This window comes from Crocuta crocuta, unplaced genomic scaffold (genome assembly GCF_008692635.1).
Source record: "Crocuta crocuta isolate KB4526 unplaced genomic scaffold, BGI_CrCroc_1.0 scaffold149, whole genome shotgun sequence".
Lineage (NCBI taxonomy): Eukaryota > Metazoa > Chordata > Mammalia > Carnivora > Hyaenidae > Crocuta > Crocuta crocuta.
Genome location: NW_027551561.1, coordinates 196,758 through 219,038, shown reverse-complemented (window position 1 = coordinate 219,038; position 22,281 = coordinate 196,758). Strand labels below are relative to the sequence as shown.

The window sequence follows — 22,281 nt, the reverse complement described above, 5'->3', positions numbered from 1 at the left end:
GCAGGAGGAGATGTTAAGGCAGAGGGAAATCTCTAAGCAAGGAGAGGTGGAAGAAGGTATAATAGTAATGGATCACAGTGAATCACAGACTTTTCCCTGAAACCATGTCTCCATGGTTTGGCCATGTGACAAACTTTGGTCAGTGGGACACCAGAGATGTGATACAATTAGAAACTTGAAAAGTACATGCAGGCACTGGGTCTTGCCCTCTTGGAATACTGTAGCTGTGAAAAAGTTGAGCTGGCCTGCTGGAGGCACATGGCCCAAACAAGTAAGGCCATCTTAGGCCATCCAGTTAGGCAGCAGGATGTCTGAAGCTGCACGAGTAACTCCAGGCAAGGCCGACAGAAGAGCTGAATCCAGCTGAATCCAGCCGAAATAGCTGCCCCCACAGAACTGTGAGCAAATAAATGGTTGTTGTTTTGAGGTAGTTTGTTCACGGCAATAGAGAACTGATAGGCTGTGAGTCTAGTTCTTAGGGAAGCCCACCTGAAAACACCTCTCATAGAAGTTCCTCATCATGTTGGAGATGAAGTCTTTGGCTCTCTGGAAGTCTGGGGGGTCGATGCTTCCTGAGCCATCTAGGATGATGGCAATCTCAGTGCCTGGGCCAAGACAGGGAGCATGTTAGGACTGGGTGTGGAATATGAGATGGGAGTGAGGGCAGCAGGGCACCCACCCCATTCAGGCCCTGAGCGCTCAATTCAGGTAGGAAGTTGGTAAAGTTCCCGAGGGTGAAGACTTTGTCTCAGAGGCAGAGAGAGCCAGAGCTACTCAGGCTCTGACTTTCTGAGTGAGTCACTCCCACAGCACCTGCTCTTCAGGCCTCAGTTTCCCCATCCATTCTATGGCTAGGTCTATAGAATCCAGCCACTGCTTCCCATCTTCCAGACCTAGGCACACCTCAATCCTGGAGGCCGCCAGCCTAGGGGTCAGCTCTGACAGCCTCTGGGAACAACCCAGATCTGCCTCTTCTCACCATCTGCTTCATCGTCATCATCATCCTCTTGTGGCTTCAGAGCCCGACGCCACCTGGCTGTCCTCTCTATCCTGCCATTCTTGTTCCAGCAGTCTCTGGCATCCACATGTGTAGTGGGATCTAGGAGATTTTCTTTAAAAACGCATACAGAAGAACTCAGTGTCAGATGGCCTTCTTGTTCACCTCTGGGCAGGCCCAAACTTAGCTCTGCTCTGATTCTCTTCACAGGGGCCTAGGCTTGCCTTGCCCTCTCTGGGTCTCCATGTCCCTCTAATAGCAACCATGCCTCTTCCTGGAGACCCAAGGAGATCTCTTTAGAGCTGTCTAAGGTCAGTCAGTGTCCAATCCTTACCAAGGTCAGAGAAGTAGACCTGGGCCTGGGGTTGGAAGTTGTTGGCTAATAGGCTGCAGGTCCCTGTGAGTTCTGAGATGAGGCTGTGGGGCTTCCGAGACTGCACCTGAATACAGATCTGGGAGAGAGGGGGAGAGTAGGAGGGGAAAGCCTAGGTCATCTCCAGTACAATCCCCATAATCACTGCCACACCATCACCCCCATTACAGAATCAAGTGCCTCAACCAAGCAGAAGATGCAGGAATAGTTTGCTCACCCCTCATCAGGGGTAAGAGTCGGTACTGGGGCCAAAGCTGAAGTTAAGCACCTAGGTCAGTGTGCTGGGTCATGGAGTACCCAGATCAGAGCCATGGTTGGCCCTGGGGTCGGTCCCAGGGAGGCAGCTGGGCTCAGCCCTGAGAGAATAAGCCAGTCAGACTGTTATCAACACCGGTCAACTACAGGGTAAGCTCCACCTTCCCTGAAGCCCTCCATCATCCCACCGCATGCACACTCACCAAAACACTGTGGTGGTTCCGGACAACTGTCACTCCCCGGTACCTTCCCTTTGGGATGGGGGCATGTTCTGAAAGAGTTAAGCCCAGGTAAGGTGGGAGGGATGCTGGGAGGCTACCCTACAGCCAACATCAGAGGTCACATGATGGTCAGGGCCCCGTAAAGAACTATTGGCCACTCAGAGCAGGCTCTAGAAGCTGGTTGTAGGACCTTTAAGCACAGGCCTGGACATGCTCAAGGCAAAGTGCTTATTCCCTGGGCTTATTCACTGACTCATTCAACAAATGTCCAGTGATGTCTGCTCTGTGCCTAGCCCCAAGCCAGATGGAGATAGAGATCTAGACATAACCGAGGCCTGGTACTTGACTTACAGGGGCTCCCAATTAGGAAGGGCAGGAGGGTAGAGAAGCAGTAGCTGGTGGGTGGGTGTAGCACCAGGGAGGTGTGAAAGATGCTAAAGGACCGGCTATATGGACCAAAGAACTCTCCACTCTCAAAATTCTATTTCTGGGGAATCTTACTGCCTGAAGACCCTGGAGTGAAAGTGTAGCTCATTCCTCTCCCTCCACACTGTGGACCTCAGGAGACTCATTTTTGAGCCATAGGATCACCCAGTTATGCTACCAGCCTGCATCCCCTTCTGAAGCAGAGACTGAGGCTGTTCAACACCATGCCTCTCATAGAGACAAGGATCCTACCATATACAGCTGAGGGGTCACCAGCAAATGTGGGCCTTGAGTTGAACTGGATGCAATGGTAGAGTTGGTTAATAAGTGAATTAGTTCATTTGTTCATTCATTCAAACAGCTTTATTGAGTACCGAATATATGCCAGTCCCCATGCTAGATTTTAGGATGGCCACAGGTTAGGAGGGGTAAAGTTGAATTCCACTGAGGTGTGATGAGTTGGGACATGTTAGGTTCTGAAATCAGATAGACTCAGGTTTGCCAACTGTAGTGCCGCCAACACTAGATTCATGACCTTAGTCATATTGGCAGTCAAAGGACTGCTCTGAACTGTAGCTTCCTCTTCTATAAAATGGAGTGATTTTGAGAATTGAAAGGGAACAAAGCACTTAGCAGAGTGCCAGGCACATAGTGAGCGCACAATATCATTTTTTTTTAGGACCAGGTCTGGAAAGGCGGGCTGGGGATTTGGGTTGGGTTGGGATGGGATTGGCTTTAGGATAGAAAGCCTGTGGGTGGTGGTGGAATCTAAAGTGGGTCTGGGTTCAAATGGTTTAGGCCAGATTCCTCAAAAGGAGGTCCACGGAATATTCCCCGGAGTGGAGGTTGACTTACCTACTGGTTGGCAAAGAATCTCATCCTGGATGAGGGAACAACGATGAAGGGGGTCTGTTGTCCTGTTGGTTTGAGGACTGGTGACCAGGAGCCTGAGTGGGAACGTAGACAGCAAAGTTGAGCTGGCCAATGATTCCCTTCTCCTTTCTGCCTGCCGAGGCACAGTCTTCCCACTCCAGGCCCCACTCCAGGCTCACAAGCTCCCTATATGGAAACTAATGGAGGAGATCCAGACTTGGGTCCCAGCCCAGAATGGCAGACTTTGCGACTTTGCATTATGTGAAAAGCATTTGTTCAGCATTTATCTTTACACAGTTCGGAGGCAGGGGGGGATGGTTAAATGCATCTGCTCTCTTCCTGCTGACCCACCCTGACAGAAATGGGAGTGGTATTGATGGTAAATAAAAACTCTCTGCTCTTTAGGGAGGGGGTGGGTAGGTACTAGGAAGCCATCCATAGGACAGCTGGTCCTGTCAGGGGCAGTGCTGGCTTCCTAGTGGCTGCCAGGGGAACTGACCCACCTGGCTTCAGTGATGGTATTTCCTGGCACCCCTATGCAATGGGTCAGTCAGAAATGGAGGTTTGATTCCAACTCATTCTTTGAAGCCAGAATTACCTTGATTCCAAAACCAAAGACCCCACTACAAAGGAGAGTTACAGGTCAATATCCTTGATGAACCTGGATGCAGAAAATTCTCAGCAGGATACTAGCAAATGAATTCAATAGAAGATCAAAATAATTATTCACCATGATCAAGTTGGATTTATTCCTGGGCTGCAGGGCTGATTCAATAATCACAAATCAACCAGCGTCATACATCACATTATTAAAAGAAAGGATAAGAACCATATGATTCTTTCAATAGATGCCGAAAAAGCCTATGACAGAATACAGCATCTTTTCTTGATAAAAACCCTCAAGAAAGTGGGGATAGAAAGAACATAACTTAATATCAAAAAAGCTATATATATGGGGCGCCTAGGTGGCTTAGTCGGTTAAGCGTCCGACTTTCGCTCAGGTCATGATCTCGCAGTTCGTGGGTTCGAGTCCTGCGTCGGGCTCTGTGCTGACTGCCAGCTTAGAGCCTAGAGCTTGTTTCAGTCTGTGACTCCCTCTCTCTCTGACCCTCCCCTGCTCACGCTGTCTCTCTCTCTCTCTCCTAGAAATAAATAAAACATTAAAAAAAAATTTAAAAAAAAAAGCCATATATGAAAGGCCCACAGCTAATATCCTCGATGTGGAAAAACTGAGAGCTTTCTCCCTAAGGGAAGGAAGATGACAGGGATGTCCACCCTCACCACTGTTGTTCAGTATAGTACTGGAAGTCCTAGCCTCAACAATCAGACAACAACAAAAAAATAATGAAAGGCATCCAAATCGGCAAGGAAGAAGTCAAACTCTCACTCTTCACAGATGACATGATACTCTACATGGTATATCTGAAAGACTCCACCAAAAAACTGCTAGAGCTGATAAACAAATTTAGCAAAGTTGCAGGATATAAAAACAATGTACAGAAATTGGTTGCATTCTTTACAACGATAATGAAGCAGCAGAAAGAGATATCAAGGAATTGATCACATTTACAATTATACCCAAAACCATAAGATACCTAGGAATAAACGTAACCAAAGAGTTAAAAGAACTATATACTGAAAACTATAGGATGCTTATAAAAGAAAGTTAAGAAGACACAAAGAAATGGAAAAACATTCTGTGTTCATGGATTGGAAGAACAAATATTGTAAAATGCCAATACTACCCAAAGCAATCCACATGTTCAATGCAATCAATATCAAAATAACACCAACATTCTTCACAGAGCTAGAACAAACAATCCTAAAGTTTGTAGGGAACAAGACAAGACCCAGAATAGCCACGTAATGTTGAAAAAGAAAACCAATGCTGGAAGCATCACAATTCTGGGCTTTAAGCTATATTACAAAGCTGTAATCATCAATACAGTATGGTACTGACACAAAAACAGATGAACCTGGATGCAGAAAATTCTCATAGATCTATGGAACAGAATAGGGGACCCAGAGATTGACCCACAAATATACGGCCAACTAATCTTTGACAGAGCAGGAAAGAGCATCCAATGAAAAAAAAAAAAAAAGAAAAAAAAAAAGACAGTCTCTTCAGCAAATGGTGCTGGGAAAACCAGATAGTGACATGCAGAAGAATGAACCTGGACCATTTTCTTACACCATACACAAAAATAGATTAAAATGAACAAAAGACCTAAATGTGAGAGAGATAACCATCAAAATCCTACGGGAGACAACAGGCAAAAACCTCTCTGACCTCACTACAGCAACGTCCTACTTGACATGTCTCTGGAGAGAAATAAAAGCAAAAGTGAACTATAGGGACCTCATCAAGATATAAAGTTTCTTCACAGCAAATGGAAAAATCAACAAAATAAAAGGCAACCAAGAGAATGGGAGAAGATATTTAAATAAATAAAGAGTTAGTATCCAAAATCTATAAGGAACTTACCAAACTCAAAACCCAAAAGACAAATAATCTAGTGAAAAAATGGGCAAAAGACATGAATAGACACTTTTCCAAAGACATCCACATGGCTCACAGACACATGAAAAGATGCTCAACATCACTCAACATCAGGGAAATAAAATCAAACCCACAATGAGATATCACTTCCCGTCTGTAAGAATGGTGAAAATGAACAACTCAGGAAACAATAGATGTTGGCAAGGATGCTGAGAAAGGGGAAAGAATTGACACTGTTGGTGGGAATGCAAACTTGGAAAACAGTATGGAGATTTCTCAAAAAGTTAAAAATTGAGCTAGCCTATGACTCAGCAATTGCACCGCTAGGTATTTATCCAAAGGATACAAAAATGCTGATTTGAAGGGGTACATGCACCCCAATGTTTATACAGCACTATCAACAATAGCCAAATTATGGAAAGAGCCCAAATGTCCACTGACTGATGAATGGAGCAACAAGATGTGGTGTGTGTGTGTGTGTGTGTGTGTGTATAATGAATACTACTCAGTGATAAAAAAAAAAAAAGCATGAAATCTTGCCATTTGCAACAACGTGAATGGAGCTAAGGGGTATTATGCTAAGTAAAACAAGTTAGTCAGAGAAAGACAAATATCATATGGCTTCACTAATAGGTGGAATTTGAGAAAGTCAATGGATGAACATAGGGGAAGGGAAGGAAAAACAAGATAAAAACAGAGAGGAAGGCAGGGGCTCCTGGGTGGCTTAGTCGGTTAAGCGTCCGACTTTCGCTTAGGTCATGATCTCGCGGTTTGTGGGTTCGAGCCCCGCGTCGGGCTCTGTGCTGACTGTCAGCTCGGAGCCTGGAGCCTGTTTCAGTCTGTGACTCCCTCTCTCTCTGACCCTCCCCTGCTCACGCTGTCTCTCTCTCTCTCTCCTAGAAATAAATAAAACATTAAAATAATTTAAAAAAAAAAAGAGAGGGAGGCAGACCATAAGATGCTCTTTTTTAAAAAACTTTTTAATGTTTATGTTTGAGAGAGAGAGAGTGCACACATGCATGAGGAGGCACGATTGACAGCATATGCTGTCAGCACAGATCTCAATGTGGGGTTTGAACCTATGAACTGTGAGATCATGATCTAAGCCAAAGTTGGATGCTTAACCAATGGAGCCACCCAGGTGCTCCACCATAAGAGACTCTTTTTTGTTTATTTAAAATTTTTTCTTTAACATTAATTTATTGTTGAGAGACAGAGAGGCAGAATGCAAGTGCGAGAGGGGTAGAGAGAGAGGGAGACCCAGAATCTGAAGCAGGCTCCAGGATCTGAGCTGTCAGCACAGAGCTGGACATGGGACTCGAACCCATGAACCGTGAGATCATGACCTGAGCCAAAGTCGGACATTAACCAACTGAGCCACCAGGCACCCCCACCATAAGAGACTCTTAAATACAGAGAACAAACTAAGGGCCACTGGAGGGGAGGTAGGTGGGTGGATGGGTTAAATGGGTGATGGGCATTAAGGAGGGCATTTTTTGGGATGAGCACTGGGTGTCATATGTAAGAAATGAATCACTGGGTTCTACTCCTGAAGTCAAGACATCAAGTATATGTAAACTAGCTTGAATTTAAAAAGAAAAAGAAATGGAGTTTGAGGGGGGAGCATCTCACCCTCATTAAAGCAGCCTCTAAAAATAGTCCCAAGCCCAGAGAGACAGCAAAGTTCAGTTTTAGCCTAGGCATTCTCACTATCCACGCTGCCCAGGAAAACTGGTCTGCCTCAAAACAGAGGTTTTGAGTAGGGGGTACTGAGGAAGGGGCCCTGAGGCTGGGCCTGGTAACACTGAACCAGGTCTAAGATCTTTGTGCTGAGGGCAGTAGGAAGCCATGGAGGACCCGATAAAGGGGATTAGTTTGTACTTTCAAAAAGGTCATGATGCGGCTGTGGTGGACTGGGTGACAGGAGTGAGGTACCATCTCCACTTCCTTGCTTCCCATCGCTCTATTGTAATTATAACATAGATCATTTACTTACCTCCATGGATTAATAATAATAATAAAGTCTATACCTGTGTATATGCCCCCAACCCCAGTTTAACCCACCCCAAGCTGATTCCACCCTCTGATACAGCTCCTGTCAAGGTCAACAGTAGTCTCCACATTGCCAAATACAATGGACATCTTTTTGTCCTCATCTTCGTCAACCTCTCAGCAGCCCTGGACATGTGCCCATCTCCACCTTGAAATGCTTTCTTCTTGATTTCCCCCTACCTCTCTCAATACTCCTTCTCAGACTCTTTTGTGGGCTTCTTCACTGTCTAACTTCTCAATGTTGCTGGAACCTTAGGACTTGGTCCCTGTTGTCCTTTCCAGCACACTCTCCCTAGTGATCCCTGCCAGTCCCATGACTTCAATACACCTATAAATGCTGAACTTCTGTGGCCCTAGAATCCCTCCACCAGAAGTCAGACCAGCATAGCTGTAGGAAATACAATAACGCCTCCACTGCAGATGTCCCTGTGCTAATCCCCAGAACCTGTGAATGCACTACTTGTTATGGCTAAAGGGATTTTGTAGACTTGATTAAGTTAAGGATCTTGAGATGAGGGAAATAATCCTGGATTATCTAGGTAGACCCCGTGTTATCACAAGGGTCCTTATAAGACGAAGGCAAGAGTCAGAGAAAGATCTGAAGATGCTACACTGCTGGTTTTCAGGATGGAGGAAGAGGCCAAAAGCCAAAGAATGCAGATTGCTTCCAGAAACTGAAAAAGGTGAGGAAACAGACTCTCCCCTTGAGCCGCCAAAAGAAACACAGCTCTACTAACACCTTGATTTTAGCCCATTAAGACCCATTTTGGATTTCTGACCTCCAGAACTGTAAGACAATACATTTGTGTTGTTTTAAGCCACAGATTTTGTGGTTGTTACAGCGGCAATAGGAAACAAATACAATTACCAACCACCTACCGTCTAATAGGCATCTCAAACTTTAGAATGTCCAAACCGAGCTTGGGGTCTTGTCCTACCAAGCCTATGCTTTTCCATCTTCCCAAAAGTAATAGATGGTAAAACTAACCACTAAATTCTAAAGCCTGAATCCTGAAGGCATCTTTGCTTCATCTTTTCACTCATCCCTGCATCAAGTCCATCAGTAAACCCTGTGGATCCTTCCTCCAAACTATATCCACAGAGCATCTCTTCTCTCCGTTTCCCCATCACAATCCTGGCCACCACCATCTTGCCCGGTCTATGGTAATAGCCTCCTAACTGGTAGCATTTGTTTTTGAAACTGACCCTTGTAGTTTACACCCTGTCACTCTCCTGCTTCAGTAGCTTCCCATGTGCTTAGAAAGAGTCCATACTCCTTGATACGGCTCACAGGGCCTTGCACAGTCTGGCCCCTCCCCTCCCCTCTCCTTTGCTCTCCAAGTTCCAACTCTACTCTGGCTGCCCTCTGTTCCTTGACAGCCCTAGTTCTTTCCTACCTCAAGCCCTCTACCTTGCTGTGCCCTTTGCCTGGGAGCCCTACCTTTCACTCTCCAAAACTGGCTTATTTTCATCCCCTGGCCTTGCTTAACTGTCACCTCCTCATAAATGCTTTCTCCAGCCAGCCCCACTTCACAACACAGCTACTGTTTCATGTCACCCTGTTTAATTTTCTTCTCAGAACTTGTTACGTCTGATAATATCCTCTTTCCTCATTTGTGTGCTTGTTATCGGTCTCCCCCACTAGACTGTAAGTTCCTCAAGAATCATGTCTACCTTGTTCACCATGTTATTTCCAGGGCATGGAAGAATGTCTGGCACAGAGCTAGGGCTTGGTAAATATGGTTAAATAAAGACTGAATGACAGCCCAGGCAGCAGGTAAGGAGGCTAATGTGGAGCAGGGCTGAAGAGCAGAGAGCACGTGTAGCTGAGCTCTGTGGGCTTTGCAGCTGAGCTCCCAAAATAGGTGACCTGCTTAGTAACGCTGCCTCTGCTCCAGACCTCTCCCCAGCCTGAGCCACAGCCCTTTGTCTAACACCTCATTCCCAGTCTCCAACAAAGATGGGCTTAGAACTAGTATCTACCCCAGATCATGTTTTGGTGGGGTAAGTCCAGGCCTGGAATAGCCTCGGCTCTCCTTCCTCCTTCATGCCATTACCCAAGCTATTTCCTTAGCCTGTAACATACTCCTACCTCCTTTTCCTGCCAAAATCATTCTAAACACCAGCTCCTCAGGAAGTCTTCCCAAAGGAACAACTTGACCCCCTCCAAGCCCTCCAGGTAGCCTTGACTACTGGAACCCACTCCCATACTCACCTAGACTGTGAGTTCCCAAGAGACTACCATATACAGCTGTCCAGGCTGTGCAAGGTTGCCATTCATATCACAGTCATGTGACATTGTGGCCTGGGGCCCAGTATGAGCTGCCTCTGTTGTCTCCCATTTTACTCTCTCCCACCCAGCCACCATGGTGAGTAGTCTTTTGATCTCCAGGTTCATTGACTGAATGACTGACTAACTAAACAATAATCAAACCTATCATCAGCTCATAGCCTCATGGACGCTATTATACCCTGGACTGGAAGCAGGCCATTTCTTGCCTTCGCCTGCCTCTAACCTGTCTCTGCTTGGAGTCTATTCCCATATCTCACAGGGAAAGGCATTCTTTTTTTTTCTCCAAGTTTTATCATAGTTTTTTTTTTAATTTACTCTTTATGGTTTCATTTGCATTTATTGAAGTATAATTAACATACAGTGTTATATTACTTTCAGGTGTGGAAGGTCTTCTTTCTGTTCCACTCATCTCACCCTATAGCAACCAAACCCATGATGCAGTGAGCCGTGGCTGCTATATTTTATAGAGAAACAGGACAAGGGAGTGAGAGGTACACACCGCCCTCTCACAGGGGACCAGCCTGTTCCTCTTTCTGTGGTCCTGGGGCAGCCAGAAGTGCATTTCCTGCCCTGCATGGCACGCCTGTAGTCTTGGGCTTCACCATTTGTGGCAGGAACCAAGAAGTGCCTCCCACCACATCCTCCCATGAGCCCTCTCTTCAGCAGATGTTCAGGGAGGTTTTCATGAGCCCAGCTAGGCTCCTCTTGCACCCAAGGTGGTCTCAGAGCCTCCTGCTCCAGGAGCTTCAAGCTCCTCTCGTCCACCATGTCCTCTCAGCATGGCTTCTGAGAGGCAGGGCCCTGCTGAGGTACTGGTGGGAGGGGACTGGGCAAAAGATGGTCACAGGTAACTGAGACTGACACCTGGCCTTCACGAGCATATGGAGCAGCCAGAATGCTCATGCACTGCAAGGTCGGAAAAATGGATGTTGGCCCAATGCATATTATGCCCGATAAAAGGAAGTACCCTTGCACCTCAAAATAAAGTTCATAGCAGCAAAATCTGTCCAAGGAAACAGCCCAAATGCCCATCATCAGCTCTGTTCACATGATGGAAAACTCTAGCAATGAAAATAAGTATCACTGTCTCAGGCAATACCACATTCAAAATTCACAGACCGTATATTGAGGTCTGACATAAAAAGACCACATACGGTATGCCTCATTTACAAGTTCAAGAACAGGCAAAACTAATCCAGGGAAATGGAGGTCAGAGCGCTGGTTAATTCTTGGCAGGGGATGTGCCTGGAAGGGAGCACCAGGCTAGAGCGGGATTAGGTGAGGTTGCTAATGCTCTGCTCCTTCATCTGGATGCTACTTACATAGGTGGTTCACTTGGCCAGCATTCACTGTGCTACAGGCTCATGATGGGTGCATTTTTCTGTGTGGTAAATGTCCATAAAATTTCACCAAAACAAATGACAACAAACACCAATTCATCTTCCTGCAGCCAAAAACTTGTTAACAACAAACTTCTCCTCTCCCCTCCCTGCTTCAAACCTTTCTGGCTCCTCAAACCCTTGATGCCTGGGTAACCAGGCACTATCCACTTCTCCCAACCTCCTCCTCATGACATTCAGCTTCAACCACCTGACATCTTCTGTTCCTTGACTTTGCTCAGGCAGGTTTCTGGCCTTCTGACCACACTGCTCTCAGCTGCGCTATCCCCCTCTCCTGCCTTCTCACACTAATTCCTACTCATCCCCTTCGTCCCAGTGTTGATGCACACCCAGTGACTGGAGGGTACACCTGCCTCTATGTCTCCAAAGTGTCCTGGACCAGAGCAGCCATCACTCCTCTTGTCACTGCCTGCCTCGTCTGTCTCCTTCATGAGCCAGGGAGTTCCATGGGGCAGGGACTGCGCCTGTTTCACTATTGGCTCCTCACACTTTGCCTGGCATTGAGTAGCTGCTCCATAAATACTTGCTGAATGAACAAACAAACGAACAAACTGGCCCTGCCATCACCATTTGCATGGTCACCAGCCTCTTCACTCTACAATGAGGAAACCATAGTCCAGTAAGGGGCCCAAGCCTGCTTGGCCGGGTCATGGTCAAAGCCGCAGGGCCATAAGGTTGCCTCAGGAGCTGCTACTGCCCACCCATCCTCCACCAAACAGAGCTCCTACTCTGCACAAATCAGGAATGTGGGGACCCCTGCTCACCCAGAAACCTTGAGCTCCTCACCTGGTCTGCCCCTAAGCCCATCTGGATGCTGGGCTCATCCGTGCTGGGTAAGAAGGAGACCCTTGACCCATGACTAGAAGCAAAGCAAGCAGGGAGGGGGGAGGGACTGGCTTGGGGTCAGGGCACCAGTACAGCTGGGTCACAGAGCAAGCACAGAGAAAGCCATACAACCATGATGAACAGAAAGGAAAGTAAAAATTGCTCTAGATTAAAAAAGAATAAAGAGACACAACAATACGTGACACAGGAACCTTGACTGGATCCTGGCTTCAAAACAAAGCAGCTCTAAAAGTTATTTTGGTGACAATAAAGGAAAAAAAACTAAAGACATGCTTCTACATTAGCATATCACCACTATCACCAGCTGATATAATGCATATTTTGCTTGCTTGCTTATTGTCTATCTCCTGGAGCCAAAGAATTGTTGTCTATTTTGCTCCCTGCTGTGAGCCTTTGGAGCCTCTTTAGGGCTTGGCACACAGTAGGTACTCCATACAAATATTTGCTGAGGAAATGACCACGGTAAATATAATTCTACAATTTGCCTTTTTTACCTTATGTTTCAGGATTGATTCAAGTTAATAACCACTAAGCTCATTTCATTCATTTGACCTACTTCTAATATTGCATTGTGTATGATTCATCACTTATTTCTTCCATTTTCCTAGTGAGGAACATTTCCAGTCTTTCCCTTTTCCAAGAAATGCTGCAATAAGTACCTTTACATGTGCCTGTTCGTATCTCTAAGGTTAGTGTCTGGGAGTGGAACAGCTGGGTCAGAGACGACTTGAACATTACCAGATATGGTAAAACTGTTCTCCGAGTTGGTTATATCAATTTATAGTCCCACAAGTCCCCACATCCTCACCAGTAGACTGTTGTCACGTTTAAAACTGGTGGCTTATCTAATGGGTACGTATAGATGAGATTTTTAAAAACATAAAGCAATGTTTAGTGAGCTTGATTTCAGCCAGAAACTGTGCTAAACCTTGATGTGGATTACTTCAAACAGTCTTTGCAACAACCCTGTGAGGTAGAGAAATCTCTACCACCATTGTAGAGATAAGAAACTGAGGCTACGGGCTGAACACCTTGCTACAACTAGAGAGAAAAGCTGTCACTGACCCCTGACTACAAGATTCACAGCCTGCCTCTTAACCACATTCCCTGCTGCCTCGTATTTTCCATGTTTTCTTTGATATTTTTGTCACTGTCCGAAGTTTATATACTGAGCATGTGTTACTTCCATAAGGGATAAAAGAGACTTAATAAAGTTTATTTTAAACTAGTTTTGAGGTCATTCCCTCACCCCCAGCAGTGAAGAAGGCCAGGTTTGGCCTGGTGCTCCCAGCCTCTCTCCTGCACACCCTTCTGTAAGGGAAGGGAGGTTGTCTCCAAACCAGGGGTGGGGGTGCCAAGGCCTCTTTTGGTGCTTTTTCAGGCTCCCCAGCAGCCCCCTCAGTTATGCCTCCCATCTGCCGGGCCCTGCTCACCAGGTCTGGTTGGTGCTGGAATCTTGGTGCAGAAGGGAGTTGAGCACATAGGGTGTGCCTCCCTCAGGAGTCACCCAGGTCCGGGCCACGTCCACATTGAAGGCCACCAGAGGAACAAGGCCTGTGGAGAACAGAGGGACATTTAAGAGATGCTTGTTGATGGGGCGCCTGGGTGGCTTAGTCGGTTAAACGTCTGACTTGCGCTTAGGTCATGATCTCGCGGTTCGTGGGTTCGAGCCCCGCGTCGGGCTCTGTGCTGACTGCCAGCTCGGAGCCTGGAGCCTGTTTCAGTCTGTAACTCCCTCTCTCTCTGACCCTCCCCTGCTCACACTGTCTCTCTCTCTCTCCTAGAAATAAATAAAACATAAAAAAAAAGAGAGAGAGAGATGCCTGTTGAAGCCATGGCTGGGCCTTTGACTACCATCATTCTGTCACATCTTGTGGTATCATCACCCCCATTTTATAGATGAGAAAAAAGAGACTCCCCAGGACCTTTAACCTATGGGAATAGGACAGGAATGTAGGCATGCTTGACCCAGGTCCCCAGATCCTCCTCTTATGTCAGCACCAAGCCCCCTCCTCCAGGAAGCCTTCCTTGGTTCTCCTCTAAAAGTACTTCCCACCTTCTCACAACTCCCACTGCACACTTTCTGTATTTGTCAGGTAGCATAGACTCATGACAGTCTCTTATACCATAGACTATGAGCCCCAGGGCTAGGATATACACACATTCTGTCTATGATGCCCCATCAAGTGACCCAAGAGAAAACACACCCTCAAACAGGTACAAGTATGTTTACAGAAGCTTTACTTGTAATAGTTCCCAAGTGGAAACAACCCACATGTCCACCAACAGGGGAAGGGATAAACTAACTGGTATATTCATACAATGGAATACTACTCAGGAGTAAACAGAAATGGGCAACTGACACACACAGCAAGAAGGGTGACTAACAAAAATCATGCTGAGTGAAAGAGACTTTATGTAAAAGAGTACCGTATAATTCCATTCACATGATGTTCTAGAACCAAGAAAACTAATCTATAGTAAAAAAAATATTTCCTAGGGGTAAAGGATGTGGCCTCACTGGGAAGGGACAGGAAGAAACTGTGTAGGCAGATGGAAACACCCTAGGTCTTGATAAGAATTTGGATGACAAAGGTGTGTGCATTTGTCAAAGGCACACTGAATGGTCAACTTAAAACTTGTGCCTTTCACCGAATATAAATTTTCCCTCAAAAAAGAACCAAAAACAAACACTGACCTCTAGTTGATATGTACACTGAGACATTTAAGGATGAAGTGTACCAATCTCTGCAATTTACTTTGAAATGCATCAAAATGTAAGAAGGATTGATGGATGGGTAGATGGATATATAGATATGTGTGTGTGATACTGCAAATATAACAAAATGCTGACAACTGTAACATCTAAGTGTGGTATATAGTTTTCTACTGTATAGTTATTTCAACTTTTCTGTATACTTGAAGTTTTTCACTAAAAAGTTTTGGGGGAAAACAGGTATTGACAGATTGCTCCCAACTCCAGAGGCTGTGCCAATTCACACCACAACAACACACTAGGAGAAGCTTGTATCCTCACAGCACTGCTTGAGCTGTGTGCAGACCATCCTTGTTTTGAAAGAGTATCTTATCATTTTGTTCCAAAATATCTTCTTTAATTATGAGAGAGGTCAAGGCTCTTATTTTAAGTCATTTACTGCCTACGCATATACAGTATCCATGTGTATGAAGTATTGCTTTCTTATTAATTTGCAAGAGGTTTTTGAATCCAAAAAGAAATCACCAATGTGTTAAAGATAATGCTTCACACTTAGCTACTTGACATGCATATCTTTTCCCACATCTATAATTTGTACATAATCAAGTTATCTTTCCTTTATGACTCTTGGGTTTTAGGTCATGCTTCCCCATGCAGAGATTTTTTTTTTTAAGTTCACTCATGTTTTCCTCTATATTTTGGGGTTTTTTTGTTTCACTTCTTACACTTGAATCTGATCCATCTGCACTCTATTTTTGTGTAAGGAGTGAAAGACGGATGCAGCTTTTACTTTTTCTCCCCACAATTGAAATGTCTCAACATTTTTTCTTCAGTGGCTCATCTCATCCCCATAGATTCGCAGTACCACCTTTATCATTCTCAGAATTCCCATATGCATTTGGACCTCAGTTGGGACTTGGTTCTGCCCTTCTGAGCTCATTGTCTCCTCCGTGGATATGTTCATTAGTCTCCCGACTTTGCTCTTCCAAGACTTGCCCCTCTGGATACATCCTCTCCATACCAACTGCCAGAGCGAATTTTTCAAAGTATGGTCTGGCTATGCCACTCCCCCATAAAAAAGCTAATGTATATTTACAGAGAAAAAGGGCAAAGTTAAGTTCAGTGCACAGAACTTTTCTGTTCAATTACTGTTCAATGAACAGATCTTTGCCATAAAGCTCTTGAAAAGAGCTATGGCAAAAAGCCTTTGGGGAAAAAAAGCTTTTTGGGAAACATTCTTTTTTTTATGATGGTATAATGACCTTTCAATTCCTAAATATACCACATAAATATGCTATAAGGAATGATGTTCTGACATCACACATTCAGGCAAAAACATACTCACTAATTTACTTAATAAAGCAGTTTCTAGCCCCACAATATCATAGTAAACAAATGTGAACTGTTTGCCTTGTTTAGATAAACTCAAAATGTCTTGTTTGGCAAATACAAGCCAGCTGAGAGGGCTGCAGGGCTAGCAGCGTCTGTGATTCTGCAGTCTGTTAAAATGCACAAACTATGCCATGTATTTTGAAGTGCTTTCAGGTTTAGCATTTATTTTGCCCTCAGTGTATTTGTTCTGTGCTATAACTTTATTTGTAGAATTTTTTAACGTTTATTTATTTTTGAGAGAGAGAGAGACGGAGACACAGAATCCGAAGCAGATTCCAGGCTCTGAGCTATCAGCACAGACCCCGACACGGGGCTTGAATTCACTAACCGCGAGATCATGACCTAAGCCGAAGTTGGATGCTTAACCGACTGAGCCACTAGGCTCAGTGTGCTCAATGTGCTATAACTTTATTTTTAAAGGTAGTTTGAATGCAAGATAACCACAAGTACCCCAAAGAAGAAACAGTGAAGAAATGGTGAATGAGAAATGTACCTTCTCAATGACTCCCTCACAATTTTCCTCCACTACCCATCATTAAGTCTTCATTTCCTCTTAATGAGGATAATATATCATTATTACAATAAGTTGTATATGTAAGTTATATTTTATATTCAAATTAATCTTTTAGTATAAACTTGTTTTATTGGCCAATTAATAAATTTTTCCATCAGTAAAAACTGTTTGGGTATTGGGCTAGATGGAATGAACCACAGTTTTTCCATTGAAATTGATGGAAATTTAGTTTTTCCAATTAATGACTTTTCACTTAGCAGCACAGGTTTTAAAAACAAAATCAAAGGAAAACTTTACAGACTTTTATGTAAGGAAGAGAAGGAAATATATACATATAAATATGTTGTTCTTCATTCACCAAGAAGATATAAATTTGAAATCTGTATGTCACTAACATCACTTCAAAATATATAAAAAATTGTCTGAATTTAAAAGAAAAGTACAAAAATCCACAACCAAAATGGGAGACTTTAATGCTTTAACAAATCTTTCATCTAAGCTACAAAAGCACATCAAAGGATCAATAATGATATAGAAGATCGGAACAACACAATTGACTACAGAACTCCGTATGTAACAATGGCAAAGTAAACATTTTTTCAAATGCACATGAAACATTTACCAAATCAAATATATATGCAAGGTAAAAAAGCAAGCCTCAATAAATTTCAAGGGATTGAAATAATCCAGAATATGTTCTCTGACTACAGTGGAATTAAACCAGAAGCCAATAACAAAAAGAAAACTATAAAAACTTGAACTTCTCAGAAATCAAGCAACACATGTCTACATAAGTCAAAAATGAAATCACCATGGAAATTTTTTAATGATAATTAAGATATGACAAATCAAAACCTGTGGGAAACAGTTAAAGCAGTGCTTAGAGGAAATGTCCAGCCTTAAGTGCAAATGTTAAAAAAGGAGAAAAGCTAAAATCAATTATCTAAGTTTCCACCTCAAAAAGGTAAAAGAATAGCAAATCAAACACAAAGAAAGTACAGGAATAAAGATATGAGTATGTATCAATGAAACAAAACACTAACTTATAGTAGAGTTAATCAACAAAGCTAGTTTGGTTTTAAAAAAACTTAGGGGTGCCTGGGTGAAAGTTAAGCATCTGACTTCGGCTCAGGTCATGATCCCACGGTTCATGGGTTCAAGCCCCGCATAGGGCTCTGTGCTGACAGCCAGCTCAGAGCCTGGAAACTGTTTCAGATTCTATACCTCCCTCTCTCTCTGACCCTTCCCTGCTCACACTGTCTCTCTCTCTCTCTGAGAAATAAATAAATAAATAAATAAATAAGCAAACATTTTTTAAAAGCTTAATAAAACTGATAAACCCTTAGCAACATTGTCAAGAAAAAAAAGAGAGAACACACAAGTTACCAATATTAATGAAAAACAGGCCATCAGAATAGACCCTAAGACAGAAATAATGAGGACAGTATATACAACCGTATGCCACTTTACTTCAGAATTCTGTTGAAATAGGCAAATTCCTTGAAATAAAGATTTATCACAAATGATGAAATAAATGCAAGCTGAATAATCTTGTGTCAAAGAAATTAAAACCATTATTAAACACCTTAGAGGGGTGCCTGGGTGGCTCAGTTGGCTAAGCGTCTGACTTCAGCTCAGGTCATGATCTCATGGTTCGTGGGTTCAAGCCCTACATTGGGCTCTGTGCTGACAGTTAGCTCAGAGCCTGGAGCCTGTCTTCGGATTCTGTGTCTCCCTCTCTCTCTGACCCTCCTCTGCTCACGCTGTCTCTATCTCTCTCTCAAAAATAAATAAAACAGTAAAAAAAAAAAAAAAAAACCCTTAGGAAGAATTCCAACCCAGATGGCTTCACTGTGAACTCTTCCAAACATTTGAAGAAGAAATACCAATCTTACACAAACTATCCCAAAGAACAGAATTGAGGGAACACTTTCCAACCATTTTACAGGGCCAGAATAACATTGATATATTTTTTAAAAGTTCATTTACTTAGGGGCACCTGGGTGGCTCAGTCAGCTAAGCATCTGACTTGGCTCAGGCCATGATCTCACGGTTTGTGGTTTGACCCCCATGTTGGGCTCTGTGCTGACAGCTCAGAGCCTGGAACCTGCTTTGTATTCTGTCTCCCTCTCTCTCTGCCCCTCCCCCACTTGTGCTCTGTCTCTCTCTGTCTCTCAAAAAGAAGTAAATGTAAAAACAATTTCTTTAGGGGCACCTTGGTGGCTTAGTCGGTTAAGCGTACGACTTTCGCTTAGGTCATGACCTCGTGGTTTGTGAGTTCGAGCCCTGCGTCAGGCTCTGTGCTGACTGCCAGCTCAGAGCCTGGAGCCTGTTTCAGAGTCTGTCACTCCCTCTCTCTCTGACCCTCCCCTGCTCATGCTGTCTCTCTCTCTCTCTCTCTCTCCTAGAAATAAATAAAACATTAAAGAAAAAAAAAATTTCTTTAAGTTTATTTATTTATTTTGAGTGGGAGGACAGAGAGGGAGAGAGAATCCCAAGCAGACTCTGCACTATCAGTGCAGAGCCTGACATGGGGCTCAATCCTGCAAACTGTGAGATCATGACCTGAGCCAAAATCAAGACTCGGACACAACCAACTGAGCTACCCAGGTACCCTAACATTGTTATTAAAACCGGACAAGAGCAAAGACTTAAAAAACAAACAAACAAAAATCAGGAAAAGTCTGACAGGAGCAGTACAAGGAAGGACAATGACGATCTCTCTTGAACACAGATGTAGGAATCATAAACAAATATTAGCAAATCAAACCTGGTGACATATAAAAAGCATAATACACCACAATCAAGTGGAGCTTTTTCAGGAACACAAGGGTTGTTTGACATTTGATAATAATTGATTTATTTATCACATTAATGGGGAGGAAGAAAATATCATATGATCATTATGGTAGATACAGGAAAAAGGCAATTGATAAAATCCAATACTGCTTTGTGATAAAAAAAAAAAAAAAAGATAGTAATCAGAATAGAAGGGATTTCTCGGGGCACCTGGGTGGCTTAGTCGGTTAAGCGTCCGACTTTCGCTTAGGTCATGATCTCGTGGTTCGTGGGTTTGAGCCCCGCGTCGGGCTCTGTGCTGACTGCCAGCTCAGAGCCTGGAGGCTGTTTCAGTCTGTGACTCCCTCTCTCTCTAACCCTCCCCTGCTCACGCTGTCTCTCACTCTCTCCTAGAAATAAATAAAAACATTAAAAAAAAAAAAAAGAATAGAAGGGATTTCTCTAATCTGATCAAGAAGATCCACAAAAACCCTCAGTAAACATCATTCTTATTTGGTGTGTTATTAAAATCTTTCCCTAAAATCAGAATTGAGATAGGGATGACCACTCTCATCACCACTTTTATTCAATATTTTATTGGAGACTTAGATCAGTGAGAAAAGGAAAAAAAAATATGGGGCATAAAGATTAAAAAGGAAAGAATAAAACTGTCACTATTTGCAGATGAAATGATTAAGTAGATTGAGAAATCCAACAGATCCACAGACAAACACTGAGAATTAACAAAAGCCTTTAGCAAGGTTACTGGATACAGAGGCAATATACAAAGAACCACGGTACTTCTATATACCATCAATGATCAAATAAAGAGTGAACAATTTTTAAAGATGCCATTAACAAAAGACAAAAATACCAAGTGCTTAAAAAGAAGTCTAATTAAAGATATGTAAAACCTCCATGTTGAAAACTATAAAAGATTAAGAGAGATTAAAGATATAAATACATGGAGGTGGTGCACCAGGTGGTTCAGTCGGTTAAGCACCAGACTTCAGCTCAGGTCATGATTTCACGGTCCGTGAGTTCGAGCCCTTCATCGGGCACTGTGCTAACAGCTAGCTCAGAGCCTGGAGCCTGCTTCAGATTCTGTATCTCCCTCTCTCTCTGACCCTCCCTTGCTCATGCTGTGTGTGTGTGTGTGTGTCTCTCTCTCAGAAGTAAATAAGAACAGAAAAAAAAAATTATAAATACATGGAGGAGTAGATCATGTCCATGAAGGTAATGTTGTCAGTTATCACTATATTGATCTATAGTTTCAAAAGAATCCTAATCAAAACACCAGCAAATTACTGTGGGGGCCATGTTAATAAGCCAATTTAAAAATTTGATATGACTCTCTCTCTCCTAGAAATAAATAAAAAACATTAAAAAAAAAAAAAGGGGGGGTGCGCCTGGGTGGCTTAGTCGGTTAAGCGTCCGACTTTGCTTGGGTCATGATCTCGCGGTTCGTGGGTTCGGGCCCCGCGTCGGGCTCTGTGCTGACTGCCAGCTCAGAGCCTGGAGCCTGTTTCAGTCTGTGACTCCCTCTCTCTCTGACCCTCCCCTGCTCACGCTGTCTCTCTCTCTCTCCTAGAAATAAATAAAAAATATTTAAAAAAAAATTTATATGACATTGCAGAGGGCAAGAATAGTCTGGTACTCTTAAGGGAGAATAACAAACATATGGGACTTAGTAACATTACACTATTATTTATCGAGACATTACAGTTATAGTCAAGACAGAATTATACTAGCACAAGACAGACACATAGACCAGTGGTGGAACAGAGGATCCAAACACATATGATCACCTGTTTTATGACAAAGGTGACATTGAAGAACAGTGAGGAAAGAATGATCTTTTAAATAAAGATGCTGGGTCACTTGGATATCAATACTGAAAAAAAGTAATCTTTTTTTAATCTTAAGTATTCTCACACCATCACACACACACAAAAGTTCTTGATGGGTTGAATTGTAGAGTTAGATAGACTGTATATCTAAATATGAAAAATTAAACAATAAAGTTTTTAAGGGAAAACAAGGGACCCTGGGGTAGACAAATATTTTTTTAACAGGACACAAAACACACTAATGTAAAGGAAAGAACTGATAAACAGACCTTGATTAAACTTAACTTACCATTAAGGGAATAAAGAGGCAAGACACACAGTGAGAGGAGATATTTGCAACACAAATATCTGAGAAAAGATTATCAGAATATGTATACAATTCCTACAGATCAAAGAAAAAGGCATGTAAACTAACAGAAAGAAGACATTTCACAAGAGATTATCCAGTGGCTAGTAATCAAACGAGAAGGCAGGCACTCAATAGACATCAGAGAAAGGCCAGTTAGAACCACCATACAATACCACTATACAACTACCAGAATGGCTAAAATGAAAGAAAAAAAAAAATCAAGTGTTGACAATGATTGGGAGCAACTAGAACTCTCAAATACTACTGGTAAGACTATATAAGTCAGTACAACTCCTTTAGGAAACCATTTGGGAGTATCAACTAAAGTTGAGCATATGTACAATTTATGACTCAGCAATTTTATTCTTAGGCATATAACCAGCAGAAGTGTGTTTATATGTCCACAAAAAGAGATGTATAAAAATGTTCAAGCCTCACTATTCATA

General features: G+C 43.2%; 1 protein-coding gene across 3 annotated transcripts in view; it reads right to left on the bottom strand.

Annotated features, from left to right (window-relative positions):
• ITGAE (integrin subunit alpha E) overlaps positions 1 to 22,281 on the bottom strand; it is a 75,630-nt gene that overhangs the window by 34,658 nt on the left and 18,691 nt on the right. For all 3 annotated transcript variants that reach the window (XM_077749677.1, XM_077749676.1, XM_077749678.1), the window contains exons 2-7: positions 13,670 to 13,790; positions 3,128 to 3,219; positions 1,829 to 1,896; positions 1,332 to 1,449; positions 980 to 1,111; positions 490 to 605 (exon numbers count right to left, since the gene is read on the bottom strand). In XM_077749677.1, the coding sequence (XP_077605803.1) occupies positions 490 to 605; positions 980 to 1,111; positions 1,332 to 1,449; positions 1,829 to 1,896; positions 3,128 to 3,219; positions 13,670 to 13,790 (647 nt within the window). The remainder of the gene's footprint in view (positions 1 to 489; positions 606 to 979; positions 1,112 to 1,331; positions 1,450 to 1,828; positions 1,897 to 3,127; positions 3,220 to 13,669; positions 13,791 to 22,281) is intronic.